Source organism: Idiotropiscis lumnitzeri, chromosome 7 (genome assembly GCF_059441095.1).
Source record: "Idiotropiscis lumnitzeri isolate Australia: NSW breed Sydney's pygmy pipehorse chromosome 7, RoL_Ilum_1.0, whole genome shotgun sequence".
NCBI lineage: Eukaryota > Metazoa > Chordata > Actinopteri > Syngnathiformes > Syngnathidae > Idiotropiscis > Idiotropiscis lumnitzeri.
This window is the reverse complement of record NC_142397.1, coordinates 14,750,636-14,768,313: the sequence shown is the minus strand read 5'-3', so window position 1 is coordinate 14,768,313 and position 17,678 is coordinate 14,750,636. Positions and strand designations below refer to the sequence as shown.

Sequence of the window (17,678 nt, the reverse complement as noted above, 5' to 3'; positions counted from 1 at the left end):
TTGGAATATATCAGAGAAAAACAAAAATATATGTCGGAATTATGCCAGCTGATTACATTTGCATATAATATGAGTACTTGAGATGATGAGACAACACGGAACATAATAGTTGGCCAGCATTAATGTGTGGCCTGTCTCCAGTTCGAGGCAGTGGGAGGGAGTAGAGAGGGAAGCGACCACAGAAAAACGTGTGCACTGACATGAGGTGCATGGCCGGCTCATTAGTTTGAAGGCGGCATAGAGACAGAAAGTCCTTCCGTGTCGCAGGCTCACAGTCAACAGGTCAACACCGACATACAATGGCAATTATGGGTGAGACAACGAACTCCCACACTCACACTACATGTCATGACACGTATGACAGATGCGCACACACATGCACTCTCACTGCACACCTATGACCACAAAAACATGGACAGACGAGAGTCAAACACACCTGACCTTGGTCATCTCTGACTTCTTCTTTCCTGTTTTCAGACTTTTCCTTCCTGCTACCCTTCCTCCAATTATTTTCCCCATACCGTTTTCGTTCTGTCCTTTCAACATTTCCAGTCACTTCAATTATCTGCGTGTGCGTGCTATGCACAATGCATGTCAAGAAAAGAAAAAAAATCAGCACTGCTGTCAGAGTGCCTCCTAGTGTACATGTATTCAAATTACATTCATAAAGAGGTGACATGCCTTTCCATTTTTAGTGATAATAAATATATATAGCAGTATATACAGATATTATTTGTTTATTTTAACTACTTTATCTCCATTTAAACTTTTCAGGCTGGTCTATGGTCTACTGTGTCTGTGGTTCTGAGGACGCCTGCGTTTGGGGTGACATGGGATGCATGTATTACAAATCAGTCTAATGCTCGAATGCCTTTATGTTTTTGTCATGGCTTCCTTCACCCTAGGTAAATCACACCCTTTCTTGCTTTAGCTTCAAATATACCCATGTGGGACAAGTGACATGTTGTTAACTTAAACTCAAGCAAGTCCTAAGCCATTTTTTCACGAGCAGGTCAAATCATGCCAAAACACAGGTTACCTATTATTGAACCCTTTGGCCATAATTCCAAAAGATTTATTTGGCGGAAACACAACATCACTCATCACAAGGAAGAACATCGTACATACATTATTGCATAGTGGTGGAGCCAATATCAGGGTTTGCGGCTATATTTTTCAGCTGGAACTGAGGATTGATTTTTTACTTTTTACTTCAAATGTACTTATTTTTTCATCAAATGTATTCCATTTAAAGCGGACATGGAGGATACTGACCATGCTGGCCCGCGAACAGTGAAAATCTGTGAATAATTAACGTCCATTTTAATTGCATGGCGGTGAAAAAATATTTAACTCACAGAAATTCTTCAATAAGCATGGTTATATCGTCAGTCAGTATTTTTCACTCAGTACGGGGGTTGGGTAGCGCACCCCCAAAAATTAGCATGCAGTGATTGACTGTCCTGTTTTAAACATAGATTGACCTAATTTTAAAATCAAGTGTTTTCAATTAACTGTTTTCAACCAAATTCTTTTATCCATTTAAAAGCATTAGGACTTCTCGGACGTGCCTCTCTATGGGGGGGGGGGTTAACTGATTGACAGACCAGTGCAAAGCAACACTAACTAATGAATTTGATACTTCCCCTTTAAACCGAACACCTAAATTAAACAACAAACAAGTCTTTCAAGTCATCATGACTCCCATCGAGCCCTAACAACCAAGTCAAATCTCAAACATTTCCAACTTTGTCAAGTCATAAAAACAGTCACAGTGCTAGTGTTCATTTCTGTCCAACAATTTGAATTATTATTACAAATAAAACATGTTTGCTGCAAGACATAAATGCATGCAGTGTTTCTCTTTCATGTGTTTGGGCATAAATACACTGTAAATAAAACAATCCATAGGCCGAGATATAGTAGATACAAACACGCATGCATACCCATGATGACATGACTGAAAATGAAATAGAATTTTTTCATTGGCATATCCTAATGCACACACTATTTGCCATTCATCACATCTGGAACAATGACAAAAGACTTCCTTCTCATTTGAATTGATGTCAGGTACACATTGGCAACTCCTTGTGCATTCTGAACCATAGAAAAAAGGGAAGTGACATTGTCCCTGTAGGGTAGGTTAACAACACAATCAGAATTGGGCAAAACCGAAGGGCAACTTTTGCACTGACTCATTTAAATGTGTCACAACAATTACAACATCATTCCACTTCCCGAACAGAAACTTCCAAGTCATACAAGGCCTCACCATAATGTTTTACAAACTCAATAAGTGGTGTAGAAGATGATAGATCAGTATAGGAATACACTGTTTCCATTTCAAAAAGAGGCACCAGGAAAAGGGGGCATGAAACGACCCCCCCCCAAAGAAAAATAGGCCAAAGAACAGAAAGAAAACAAGAAAAATTCAAGCAAGCAAGAGAGCCGTCTAATCTACTGAGAGACTAGTAATAACTAGGCCAGATTTATAGAATTCCGAGTGCACAAGCATGCTGTCTTTCTTTCTATTTTCAGTCTGGTGCTATTTGCTCTCGGGTGAATCGTAATGACATTTGTTTGTATGAGTTGTAGATGTTTGCATGCACAAATGCATGCAAATGTGTTTAGTTGTGCAACATCTTAACCAACTGGAAGAGCCATTGCATGCTAGAAAAAAAATTAATGATACAACGGAAGGGTGACAGTCATAGAGGGGAAAACGGAAATGGCTGCAAAAGTAAGCTATGCGTAAACGTGTATCTTGGCGGCTTGGTACACTTCCGCTAAACTGACCATAAATAGACATTTTTAATTAGCTCTCCATCCGTTGTGTTTATTACCATTTGATCATTCGTTAAAAACGTAAAGTGTTTCATATATATATTCCAAATTTGGAGAAGTCAAAGCTTCCCCTGCATCTCAGAAGTAGTTAAACCGTATTAGTTCCACCTTATCATTTGCCATCATTTCTTCCAATTTGTGCATCTTAAAAGAGCAAAGAAAATCCATTCCTGACCAACATGTAATCTTAAGGATGGTAGGAGGAGACAAATCGTAGGCAAATCCTATGTGTTGCCAAGAATGAAGAGCATAATTCTCCTTTTGTTGTGTTTTTTTTTTAAATAATATTTTATTGGCTCATAACAGCCTTTGGCAAATTTCCTCCTTAACTGGAGAGAGACAATTTTGGGGGGGGATTAGGAAATAGCATCCATCCATTTTCCATGCATCTTATCCACACTAGGGTTGCAGGTGAGCTGCAGCTGATGCCAAAATAAATCGGATTCAAAATAAGTGATGATCTGTAAATTCACAAAATCTCATGTCATATATTGTGTTACACAGTATACATTCGCCCTGTTATGTCGTATTTTTCAGTGGACTGCACTGGACAATAGCAGTCTATTACTCACCAGTGTACATGATTGTATTGTGAGAGTACATCTTAAATCCTCCACAGCAGACGGATTAAAGGAAAAAGTGAGTCCCAACGATTGAAACTTTTTATCTCATGATTACTGCAGCCTGGCCCCTCGCATTGCCCTCAGCGTCTACTAATGACAAAGTGTGACAAAGCTGGTGGAGGAGTGCCGAGAATTCGGTGTGTGTGAGTGCACGCAGTCATCCAGCTCAGAAGTGCTAGTGAAATCATCCCTCTATATCGCTTTCACTCTCAGCCCTACAGCCGTAACCTGCGTGCCTTCCATTTGTCATTGTAAACACTTTCCATCCACTGGCAATGTTTCTCAAGTATGTGTTGTGACAATGGCAAAATGATTTGTGAATGACTCTTGCGACCCCCTATATTACATTCCCCAGTCTCGGGATCAACACCTGCTTCCTGCAACACACCAGCAAACTGTAGAGGTATTCACATCAATGATTGGAACACGCAAGGTGATGTCATTATCATCCCGAAAGAAATCTATTCAGAGTGACTGGATAATTATAGTGGTAAACACACACGTAACAAAGGCTGCACTGATGCAAAAATTTCCTCGCGTGCATCAATCAACACCCTCATCATCAACACAATGTGCATACTTTCATTTTTTTTTTCATTTATTTATAATGTGTCTGTAATCAAAATAAGAGGAATCCAGCAATAGAAATGCACTGCTGCCATGGCAACGTGATCATAACAATCTTCTTCCAAAACCTCTCAGTCCATTCCATTGTGACTCACCTGTGCTTTGTGTTTCCGTCCTCCTTCTTTTGCCATTTTATACATTTAGCTTTCGCATATTTATCTTCTTCCTCCTTAATGCAAAGTAAAAGTCTGACTTTAAAAAAATGGTATGACATTAGAAACACATCAAAGTGTTTTCCATCCCGAAAATGCAATTACGCAAGTGTTTAACGTGACCATCAGAATCGTGAAAACAAGATGAATTAATTGAACATGACATTGGTTACTGGACAACGATGGCAGAGGAGCACCCTCTGTGATCTAAAAACAGGAAATGGAGGCTACAGTTTCTGCAAAATTGGACAGAAGACTAGAAAAAAATGTTACCTGGCCTGATGAGGTGCCATTTCAGATGTGACATTGGAATAGTCAGGTCAGAATTTGGTGTAAATAACTTGAAAGCATGGCTCCATCCTGCCTTGAACACTGTGCGTTCAGGCTGCTGGAGATGGGGCGTAATGCTGCAGGGGATATTTTGGGGAAATTAGGGACCCTCTGCCGTTAGCAATTTAGCATCATTTAAATGCCGCGACTTATCTACACGTCATGCAGACCACAGTTATGTTCCATCCTCTATCCAGTCAATAATCACGAACACCGTGTAAATATCTTTATATAGTGTACTATTTGATATTCTTTTCTGACCACTGTGCACATTCACATTTCCGATGACCATTTACAACAGAGTGAGGTAAAGCCATACTTTATAATGTAATTTGTACAACGGACTAAATCCAGATTTTATATCAGCGCATTTGTCAATGCAGCAAGAAGTACAGATGAAACACTAGAATGGTCACAACGTCGCTCAATCCCATTCTGGTTTTCCTAGGAAGGACAATTCAATTAAGGTAGTTTGAAATGTGACATCGACCCTAACAATGTGCTGCTCTCATCGTAGAAATCCCACCCCAAAAAAAATTCTGAAAAAAATTAAAATTCTCACAAGGAGATTTCACCATCTCCCACCAATTCTGCCTCTTCCTGTCACCTCAAATGAATCCATTGGTTAAAATACTGAATACAATTCTTATAGTATGCTGAACCCGAACAAACGTGCCAGTGGAGCCAATCGATGACAATACCGAAGAAGCTGTACTACAAAGACAGTAATCAAAAAGTGGCTATTTGAAAGTCCACTAAATCCAAAACCCAGCAGTGTTTGCTTAAGATTGAGAACAATGAAGGTTGTGGTCTTCGGTGCTTCTGAAAAGCTGATTTGGGTTTTCTTGCACCTTTTTTTTTAAAAGATTTTATCAGTAAAGTCCTTAACGCCAGTATTCAAAAAAATGAAGATGCACTAGACAAGAACGAGGCATTTAGATCACAACTCTGCTTCCATAAAGTCTGCATTAATCTTTAAACATGGTTTGAACAAACCAATCTCAAAACATGAATAATTTGACAAACTTGCTTTCACCTCGAGGAAACCAAGACTTGAACATAATTTAAGGCACAAAATGTGTCGCGTTAGTAACACCCTAAATCCTGCAGGAGTGCATTCAGAGTTCATTGTGTCTCGGCAATGCGAATACGCTACTTTAAAATAATACGTTTTAAAGAAGCAGAGGTTGACTTATTGTGTGCGTCTCTCCTCCCGTGGCCATTTCTGGCTAATGTTTGCATTTACCGATCACATGATGGACCTTTACTAAGCAACATGATTCAATTAGCAAGCCGGCTGTGTAATGTTTCGAAAAGGGAAGGTTTTATGTAACAGCCGATATTTCACTACGATAAAGTGAACAAACAAAAGAGTACGGTAAATATTAATTCTGACGCTATGTACTGTTTTAGACACCACTGCTGACCATGGAATGACATGCAAAATCAATTCAGTATAATTAGGAACAAAACTTATACCTACCTACGATTCAAATCTGGCTTTCGTTGTCATGGAGATGAGCAAAAGATGCTTTGGAGCTCACTTGTGTAGCCTACATTGCACCGCTCTTTACATTTAAAATATGGAGGCTCACAAAGGCACCCCATGTTCAGACTTGGCGGAGTTTACTTTTCAAAGTATGAATACATTTTTTTGTATTTAATATGAAAAGATAAATCATAACATGAGACACATTAGACCTGTCCAACTTGGACATAGTTTATGCAGAGGCAACATGAGGGAGGACCTACCCGGTGAATGGTCATTCGGAGGACGCAGCCTGAATTTGGACACAGCAACAGACACTATTTTGTCCTATTATAAAATATAATATTTCTATAACTACTGCAGAATTCAACTGCACAAGTGTGGACAAAGACCAAAAAGAGAACTCACTACACCAATTTCCAAGTCTCTGCGCCTCAGTAAATGCAGGTTGTTGAGTTGAAAAGCCCTTCATGGTCTTTGTTCATTTTATGTATCAGATTTGCGTTTAAATCATGAGCCATCCAGATATAGATCGTTTTATCAGTCCCGCAAGTTATAACAAAAAAAAAACCATATTGTTATGCTCCATGACAATGGAATACAATTCCCGAGGATCTTACAGCAGTTATTAGTGTGGATAGGTTTAACGGCAAACTCAAATATACTTTTTTTTTAATTAAATGTCACTATTTTTTGTTCAACAATTTCCTATATATTTTTCTTTTTTATACTTAACCTTTAGGAAATCTTTTGTTAAGTCATCCTTTTATTCTTACAGTTGCTCACAGCTTGATTTTTTTTTCCTAATTTTATTTTTTATCAAGCCTCTAGTGTTTCATCGCTGTAAGTTTCTGAGTAAGATGGCGCGACACTCGCCATCCTTTTAATGCTCACACATAAACTACGTCAAGTGTGAGAGCAACTGTGTTTGTGGGAATATCTCTGTGAATTCTTGTGTGTGTCCATCTGTTTATGTGTGTTTGGCAATGTTTTTTTTTTTTGGTTGCTTTCATTGCACTTTATACAACACTTTATGGTATGAAAAGTACTAATAAATAAAGTTAGTAAGTAAGATATTGTTACATACCTATCAAGAGTACAGTAAATACATGTAATAATATAAAACATGACTGAAAATCACATATTGATCTTCTAAGAGAAATTTTTTTTCCCTTATTTTTTTGACTTCCATCCCTAATAAACCAATCAGTCTCATCAGTGTCAGAAGCTAGTTAAACACCACAGCTCCCTCTCCTGGTCACCCATTTCAAACCAGATGACTACAAATTGGCATTGTCCAAATAAATGGCTTTTTTTGGTGCACATTGTACACATGTCTAGGCAGAGTATTTCAGTCACTAACATATAACCACTTTCAATCTATATACAATTGTCAATGAATAGCACCCAAAGACACAAACCCATGGTGATATTTTCTTATTAATGTGTGCTTAGTCTGAGAGTTGTTAATGGACTGATCGCCAGCTTTTAGAACTACGTCTGCAAAGGACAAACACTTCTGTGATCTTGTTTACGTTGGAACATACAGTACATGATATTTTCCTTTAAAAGCAATGTAATGTATTGCAGGAAATTAATTAGAAACATCCGCATGGTTAGAATAGTTTTTTTTTCAGTTAATCTTCTCATTTTCCTGAGAAGTGACTAATATTTGATACTTTTTCACAGAAAACTGATACGGCCACTCCAGGATGTACCTATCCTCTGGCCCAAATTCTGCTCATCATCCGTGACAAAAATGGGTGAGTGGAAATAACATATTCAAAATAATGCTAAAAAAATCTATTGGTTTACCTCATTCATGTTTTCCTTATATTGGAATATTATTCCCTAATCTCCATTTTCTGAAGTGCTACAGAGCATGGGTTTGGAACAAAGAACTTTTGTACACAGAATTTTCTTTTTGTGGAAATGCTTCGCCATAGTGATGATTGCTTATTTAGATTTTTTTTTTTTGGAAGTTTAACTTGAACAACAACACACAGGATATGGGAAAGGAGAGGTCGGTGAGGAGAAATTACATTTCACTCTGAACCTCAGACGTGTTTGTGTGTTGTGCCTGTGTGTGAGTGTGTGAGTCTTATTTGAGAGTGTGAACAGGATGATAACAGGTTCCCAAAGCAAAAGAAACTCACTTTCCCTCACCACAGTTTATCCATTCTCCCTCCACCTTATACTCAACTTTCTTTTCCCACCTCCTTCCCATGGTAGCCCATAAGTGATATAAAAACACACACACACACACACGCGCACACCCACACAAATCGCCCAGAGCTACAACATGGCAAAAAATATGGGAGCTACACGAACAAACTTTAATGTCAAGTAGATGGCGGCAAAATATCTTCTAGCGGGACGCAAATGATCCGCGGGCCACAGATTTTAAACCCATGGTCTAGATGTTTATATATATAAAATCAGAACAGAACAATTCTTACTATTTACAGTTGTCTAGTTTAAAAAGAAGATCTCATTGACCTAGCAACAGCATTTATTGCCTTCCACAAACGACAATAGAGACGTACAGCACAAGCTGCTGTGTTTTTCTATCCTGACAACCTTCATTGTAATCAATTCCAGTATTATTATAAGAATCATTAGCCTTTTATCATTTGAGCTGTTAAGTCCCCGTGATGCATCGGGGATACACCAGCAATCTTTGCTAATGACATCTGTTTGGGTTTCAGGCTTTATACCACCAGCTGCCAGTGCATCACGCTCAATAGCAGTCTGGTTATTGTGCTTTTGAGCAGACAGTTTATAATAAAATCCATGCTTGATTTCAGTTTGATTCTACAGCTCATGCTGTGATTATCCATAGAGAGCTACAAAAAGTCCGGTAATATCACGTCACTTTTGCTGGAAGACAGGTTAATATGAATATGAATGCCGAGAATATCCGAGAGGCTAAATACTACCATTCCACAGGCCACATGGACGCAGTATACATACTGACGATCGTTACAATTAATTAATGTACCAGAAAATAAAATAAATGTGTGTTCGTATCCGTTTGTGCAAGTAAACAGTGTGGTGGTGTTTGGAGTGATAAGGCTTCGGCTAGTTTGTTAGTTCAGAGCCTGTGTGACACTGCCGATAAGAGGGCGAGCCGATGTGCATACACACTCATCAACGCACAGTATGCATACAAAATAAAGGGTGTAAGCTTAAACCTCATGCTCATCACTGCTTTACAAATAGACGGCAAGACAATATCCGCCGATGTTCATTTAAGCCTGAGTGAATGTGTAACCTGATTTTTCAAAGGTAGGTCTCCAGGTACAAATCTGTCACTTGGCGTAGAATGTACAAAATGTGTGATCTGCCGTGCATGGGTGCACACTCATTGTATAGATTCACACACTTGCCTGACGCCCAATAATCAACATTGCACAAGAAACACAGTGCCATTATAAAACATTAACCTATGAACTCATATAGGTGCAAAAAGAAGCATAACAACAACAATATTAAACACCCAATTAACTTTTTGATTTGTATTTGCTCAACATGTGAGGACAACCTGAGATGGGCATTCTGTCTCAGGGATGGAAAAGTTCCCTGGTTATGCCCTTTTTGTGGAAGGAGGACGTTTTTTTATTTAATTTTTTTTTATTTTTCAAGGATTCTCTAAGCAAGGACAGAAGTGGGTTTTCATCCATCCTAATCTTCGCGGGTGTAGAATTCAAATATTTGGACTCGGTGTAAAATGAAATGCTGTTGCGTGTACGGGCTTTTTAACTGAAAGGGAGAGAGGGAGCGAGACTCAAAGCCGGCAAAAACATGGGCGCGACACACACTGCTGTGTGAGGAAGCAATTGAAAGCCAAAATAAGTTCTTAAGTAATCTTAAATTACGTTTCATTTGAGCATATGGATGAAGTGCAATAAATACAGCCATCTGTAGCGTGCGATCCCCGGTCCGAGCTCATCTGTGAATTTCACAGAATAGTCAGCTAATGAGCTTTAAATAATGTTCACGAATTATGTCACTTCTGCCGTTAAGCCTCATCATGCATGGACGCTTTTATATATTTTTTGAGCAGGGGGGACGGACTGGTGAAATGCAACGACCTTTAAAAGAACAAGGACGAACAGGGATGCAGGACAATTATTTTATGAATAAGGACGGAAAGATGATGACGGAATTGTGTCCAAGTGGTGGACAGAGGACAAACCAGGAAATTAGGATAAAGTGCCCATCTCTGGGAACAACAAATAGTAAAAATGGCAAAATGTTGTATTGTATTTCACTAAAGGGGATCATCTTGGTTTTAACAGTGTGAGGAAAGTTAATTGCGTCAGTTTGCATATGTATATGTTTCATTCTAATATTTTCAGGGAATGATTATCAAGTTTTTTGCGGACATAAATTTGGGTGACAATCCGTTGTGTTTTACGTTTGTTGCGTTATGATAGAAGTCGCATTGGAGGCTCGCAGGCTGACTGCATTGTCAGCCTTTGCGCTCTAAATCTCCCCCCCCCCCCCCGAGTCACCACTTTCCGCTTTCAAATTCACCACGTTTGGAGGACACACCACATAAAGTTCCCCAGCCTCCGGTTTGCTCACAACGACTGCATGAATGGAGTCAGGTGGCCCATATAAGCCTGACGAATTGTGACAGTTTCACTTGTTGCGCTCAGGGTTCAAATAAACTACCAGGCTGATGGTGTCTCTGTCTGCGTATAGCTGTAATCCTGCAACTGATTTTTTTATGAATCCACTGGTAATCTTTTTCTTCTTTTTTTTTCTTCTTGTACTTCTTGTACACCGATACATGTATTTTGTCACTCCCCACGCCTGGATACGAACAACACACAACACCATAACACACGTAGAAAATCCTGTTGGTTACAATACAGCGCCACTTGTAGGTTTATACGTTTGTTGTTTACTTTTGCGAAGGAAAAAAAGAAAAAAACACATTCTTCCTTTAGTGCCCTTTCTTGCTTTTCCATAACTGCTGCCTAATTTCTTTCAATGCTTTTTTTATTGCCTCCTCGTGTCACCCAAGTATGCCAGCATTTTCTTTTCCCAAAGAGATGTTGATAAAATTTTGATGGTGGAGATCTTTATGAGACAAAACGTAAAAATCTGTGGAATTACAAACCTCCACCAGTAGTAAGTCATGGCCATCTGCCATGTTTTTACGTGTGGAAAATATTTCAGCAGATATGCGGTGCCAAAAGTTTGGCCCATGCAGAAATCGCATGGAGGGGCACGGTTGCAAATATGTAATTTCGCCACGTGGAGTGTTATGGAAATCATGGACACGTCAAGCATAAACCAAGTTTTTGCAAACATTTCTTCTCAGGAAGCACACCAAATTGATTATGAAGGCTGCATCCTGTGGGTCATCAGTCCCAAAACAACTTCACTGATCTAACAAAAAAAAGAAATGATGTAATAATCCCCAGCGACTTGTTTTTCAGTAGCAAAACAACCTAAAATTTGATAGCAGCCATGATGTAATTTTGTCTTGAAGAAAAATCAGGTCAAGAAGGGCCATGCAGAGAGGGAGAGAAAATATGAGAGATAAATTAAGAAAAATAGTACAAAGGTCCACATAAAAGCTAACTAAAAGCGACTCAAAAGAGGAAGCCAGAAGCAAATTTAATAAACAGCGAAAATGATGCAGCACGGTTAAGACTGCAATAATGATCTAGAAGACCAGCACACGCACAAGAGGGAGTGAGAGGGAAGAAAAACATCGTGAAGGAAATGAAGCGAGACACAAAAAGAAGTATGAAATTGGGGATTGGGGAAATGACAGAGAACACTATTAACACAAAAGAGCCATGGGTGCACAACAGCTTTCGCACAAATAAATCAGCAAGCACCCCTCCATATTTGGATTCTGAACACACCAAAAATGACATTTAATCTGCTGGCCCTTCCACGGCTGGTATGACTTTCCATGCAAGGGAATTAGGAAGCTTAGAGAATTTAGCAGCTTGGGTGATTCACCTACACAGAAAGGGTGATATTAAGCACTCGGGCTCTATTTAATGAGCCCAGTTTAGCTTCATCTCTTTAACACTCAGCTCTTCATTAACAATGACAAAAGGCAAACTCTGGGCAAGAGCGCACTTGCGTGAAATAAAATGTTCAGTTAAAATAAGCATAGCCAATTATACCCTTCATTTTCAGACACGACTCTTCCCTCTTCGGCCAACAAAAGGCAGTGATGCGCAGTATGTGAGTCTGAGTGGTTTTTTTCAGTGGTGGGGAGCGTAGCCAAAAAAATGTACTCGAGTAGAAGTGCTGTTACTTCAGTATAATATGACTCAAGTTGAAGTAAAAAGTACTCATCCAAATAATTACTTGAGAAAAAGTAAAAAAGTGCTTGGTGAAAAAACAACTCAAGTACTGAGTAACTGTAGCAACGGCTGATTTATTTTTTTATATTTTTTAAACGATCATTCAATTGAACAAAAATACAAAATAATCATCTTCAGGCAAATTAAAGTCCATCCAATCAACAGAATGAATTAATTTTAAAATTAAAAATGACTTAAAATAGTAGTCTGAATGTGCGCACACACCCACCCCTGCACACACACGGAGACACACACACACACACACACACACACAAGTCTCCAGAAACGCATCTACAAATCGCCACACACACGCATTTGTGAGCCGTGCACGGCAGGACTACAGCAAAGTCACATGTAAGAATGCAAGCCATCAAGAGGCCCAGTGTTTACAGATCACTGTACAATGTACATATTTGCAGATTTTTGCCACACATTTGTGACTTCAATCATGCATTTGTAGATTCTCGTTTCACATTTTTTACTTCAATCACGCATTTGTAGATTCTCGTTATACATTTGTGACTTTAATCACGCATTTGCCCATTCTCAGTATACATTTGTGACTTTTCACATTCCTCAAAACTTACTCAATTAAATGTAACGGAATAAATGTAACTTGTTACCAGCCACATTTATTTATTTTTCTCAATGTGGGGATGCGTGTGTGCAAATGTTTGCATCCACTGACTATCGCTGTGATACGTGATGGTATTTGAAGAAAAATTGACCCGGGCTGACAAGACTGAAGGGCAATGAATGCTAATAGCCGCACTTACACAACGTCTAATAATACCCACAATACAAATGCTCTTTCCCAACGGAGACATACTCAAACACAAAAGGTTTTTCGAGGTTAATAATGTGTTCAAACGTCAAATGCTGGGAGTCATTTGTCTACATTAGTTTCCTGAAAGGGACAGCATGCTGATAAGCAAAGGGCTGGCATTTGACACAGTCAGAGCAATTCATTATTAATAGCTGCCATTGAAATGCGGAGCAAGGGGGGGGCAAAAAAGAAACGGGAGATCATTAGAAAGCGAAATAGTCAGAAATAAGTAATGACAGCATTAAAGAAAAAAAAAATCTGGGCAAAAATGTATTTCAGTCCGTATAAAATTCATTCTGACGCATATATTGCAGGGATAACCCAGTACAGAAGAAATGCCATTATTTTATTACGTCATTCATTATGAAAACCTGACACTTTAAATGATAGGGATCTTTATGTTGCTCAAGCAGAGGTGTCAAGTCACAAAGTAAAAAAATATACTTCATGACCTTAAGTAGAAATTTCGGGTATCTATACTTGTTTTTTCAGCCTAATTTGTATGTGTAATCCTTTTTTACACAAATCCTTTCTACTCCTACTTCCACAAAATATTTTTTATGATTTCAATTTAGATTGTGTTGATTCCAATTATCATTGTTCAAATCATGAATCCAGATAAATCGGACTTGGCTAGATTGAGTGATTTTGATTGTGGTTGGTATAAACCTGCACGTGAGACAAATAAAGAAACCAAATACAACTTGCCACACTCTAGCAAGTGCAAATTTTTAGCTTTGCCGATAAGTCGTCCCATTGTCCCAGCCAAGTAAAAGCAGTGAGGCGGTTCGAGGCCAGAAAAGCCAGGCAACCAACGCACATCCACGGTCATACTTGGGGGAGTTTTTTTTTTTTTAATTTTTTTTATATAGATAACTATATAAAGCAATATAACTCATTTCAAATGCGCTCCAAACTTTGTGAACCGAGTTGCAACCAGCAAAAGGTTTTCAAAAACTTGCTGTCAAAAAGCACAATGAGGTTAGAATGTTTGTTATCAACTGGTGTCGCAGGTGTGAGTCTTGATTACAATTCAGACAAACTTTAATATGAGTTTAATTTATTGCTAGTCAAAATGTAACACAGAGTAATATACTAGCAGAGGATGGCTGGGTACTTGCGACATGCCATTGTTTGCTGGCAAGCAATAAGGTGTGATTCAATGTTTGTGGGCTCAGTGTAATGTTTGAAATTTGACTTTAGCAAAATCTGAATTTATAGATGTATTATTGTTATTTAAAGGTAAATTACTGCTATAGTCAAGAAACACTTATTACGTTTGGTCATCTTACATCCGCGGCCCTCACACATTCCTGCTGCAAAGTTTACGTTTACACTTAAAGTAGTTTTGGTACCATTACATTTAGACTTGCTTGAGACAAAAGCTAGAGTTGATACTTCAACTTCTACTTAAGTCTTTCTATATCCCAATATCAATACTTCTGCTTGTGTAATGGAGGTGGATACTTGTGACACCAATGTGCTCAAGAGCATTCACAAAATACCGCACCAACCTCTGAAGTAGAGTTAGTCCCATTTTCATGGAATTGTACATGCTCTACATGTAATGATTCAAAATAATATTCCCTTTTATTAGTCCCACAATGGGGAAATTCGAGATTCGAACCCAGGCCTCCTGGGGAGACTGGGTCCTGAACGCGGCGCCTTAGACCACTTGGCCATCCTGGCAGCCAAAATCTGCACACCACTCATATCACCCATATTGAATTATAGATATTTGAAAAAACTATTTGATAAACGGTATAGAAAATGGCTTGATGGATATTGGAAACCTTGCTTGAATGACAGACCTCATTGAAAAACAAAATACACTGCATCGATTCAAAACTAATTACAACAGAATCTCAACGGTCAAACTCAATCTAATGCAGGTTACTGGCCTGAGAAAACAATAGAAGTAGAACTAATCCATTCCAAACTATCGCCACCATAAACCTCTATTAACACTATATTTTAACTCCTAATATCATATTAACACATTTATTACGTGGGTATAATAAAACTAAATAAAACAGGTGGAAGAGAAGTACAAGTAGAGAAAATGAAGACTGCTGTAGGCAGTTGACCTCATGCGTGACACTTTATTTCATGTCACATAAGTTTAAAATTAAGCAGCTGTATAATAAAACAAACAACTTGCAAACTCACCAGTTAATGCAATGCTGCATGAAGAACACCCGCGGTGATGATTAACATACAGGTGATTAAAGTGCACAGAGTGAGCTTTACATTACAATCTTTGCACATTAACACAAGGCACAGCTGTTTTGGCATTTTAGTCTTCTTTTATTGCTGATTCCGTCTTATTGTCACTATCACCATACCGAACATCCCAAGACACATCGCACTTTCATCGCTTCCAAACACGCCTGTCCACCCTCAATGCGGCTTGCCATACTATAACGGCACCAGTGGAGGTAGCATGGAAACCACCGTTTATGTCAGCGCTGGTGTCTGGTTGCTGGTCAATTAGCTTTCACTGTTGTCTAATGGGTCTGCGTGTCCTTCCTGTTTGGGGGTGTGTGATGGAAGACACAGCTACCACTGGCCTCAGCATTAGCACACAAGCACGGACATGTGTACACACTGTCAGGAAACAATTTGGCAGTTCACTGGACTAACTGGTGGCTGTTCGGCAGCATGGCGAAATGGCCATCAAACACCACTTACGCCCACATCATATCTATAATTGCTACCATTAAGAAAGATGATTCCTGGTTGGCCTGCTTGTGTCCAGTCTTGTTTGGATTTTGGGTATGAACGATAGAAGACGCAGCAGAGACAACCTAGCATGTATTAATTTGAGGGGTGTTCCGACCAGGTATTTTTTATTCTGCCAATTGGGATACCAAGTGAGTGAGATCAGCCAATACATTTTATGATACAGACCACAAGGATTAACTGCACAATTTGCAATTTTATAGGTGCTCACTAACGATATTTTATTAATTTGAATTAATAGATGAATTGTATTTTGAAAAATCTCCATCCCTTTACAATACAAAAAATAGCCATTATTTTAAATATAGAGCGTAGAAAGAGCACAAAACAATTTTCCCAAACGGACGGTGTATTTAGATGATATTTACATTTAGAAACAAGGCACTGGGAAAAGCAAAAAAATCTCAAAGTACAAAATAAACACACTAAATAACTATGACCTGAATCAGAAAACTGAAAGACACTGAGAAACGGACGACAGACACTTAAGAGAAGACAATGTACCAAAAAGGACTGAAAGGAACCAGGGGACACAATGCAACCAAATTGACAACATGGAACACCTGGACAGGACACAAAGGATTGGAGGGAGCAACACTCGGGAGTGGTTACATGTACACAGGTGGACAAAATAAGCATGTCCAGACAAGGAAAAAAACATGAAACTCAATTCCATAAGCAAAAACAAACACAGACCATGACAATTTGATATTTTCAAACCAAAAGGAATAGTAATGTTACACAATGGGATGGAGAGTTATAATGGGGCATAAATGAATTACTTAACAGAGCATTTTGAGCCCGGGCAGGTTTGCCGAATCAGCTCTCAGTTCAACAGAGAACCCATTAAGAACAGTGCAGAGCAGCAATAGGAAATAATTACAAAGCTAGCACACAAACAAAACAAGCACACAAACCGAGAAAAATGTCATAAAACTACATGAGTGTTCAGGTGGTAACATTTCTAATCAAACCATAAGTTTCATCATCCATTAGCTGCTATTCATCAACGATCAGCTCTAAGAAATCTCGACTTTTCTAAAGGGAAAACTGTGGAGATTGCAATGTGTTATACAAAATTGTTTATCTGTGCTGCAACTGACAAAAATACAAAAATACAAAAACAGCAGTATATCTGCATAAGCGCCGTATGAAAAGGGAGAAAAATGTAACCTGTTAGTCCAGATCCCAGCTCTTGAGGTGTCCCACAGACACGTACAATTGGAAGTGGCAGTTGTTGTCCCACTTCCGCTTATAAACATATTTTGCACGCTTTGACCTCAGGCATGGACTTTAGCATTTTGTTTGCTTGCTGCAGCTTCATCACAAGCTACATCAAAAAGATTCAACGTCATACTTGTTCAGTCTTTGATAACCTCGTGGGATTTTTAAAATTTTTTTTTATCAAACTCGTCTCCCGACTGGCCGCAAGAAATTGCTGTTTTGTTTTGTGTCAACACTACCTGGAATCGAACAATTAAGCAATTTTGCAAATGTTTCCTCTGGTTTATTGCATTGGAGAAAGGTGTGGTGTCTGTCACTCCTCTTCTCATTTCCTATCCCCACATCTCTGGACAGTTCCCCGTTGTCCACCACCCAGTGTTCCAATTTGGGAAAGGTCATTCAGCGTGCAACTATAAATAAATTACTACAGGGACCCCACAATAGAGTAAGTCAACAGCATGCGTGGAGAGAGAGAGA

General features: G+C 38.9%; 1 protein-coding gene across 2 annotated transcripts in view; it reads right to left on the bottom strand.

Moving 5' to 3' along the window:
- pde2a (phosphodiesterase 2A) overlaps positions 1–17,678 on the bottom strand; it is a 155,622-nt gene that overhangs the window by 122,707 nt on the left and 15,237 nt on the right. The window contains exon 1 of one of the 2 annotated variants that reach the window (XM_088300869.1): positions 437–549. The exons of the other annotated variant lie outside the window; for it this stretch is intronic. Coding sequence (XP_088156995.1) covers positions 437–546 — 110 coding nt within the window. The 5' untranslated portion in view covers positions 547–549. Of the gene's footprint in view, positions 1–436; positions 550–17,678 lie in introns of those variants that run through there. 2 annotated transcript variants of the gene reach the window in all.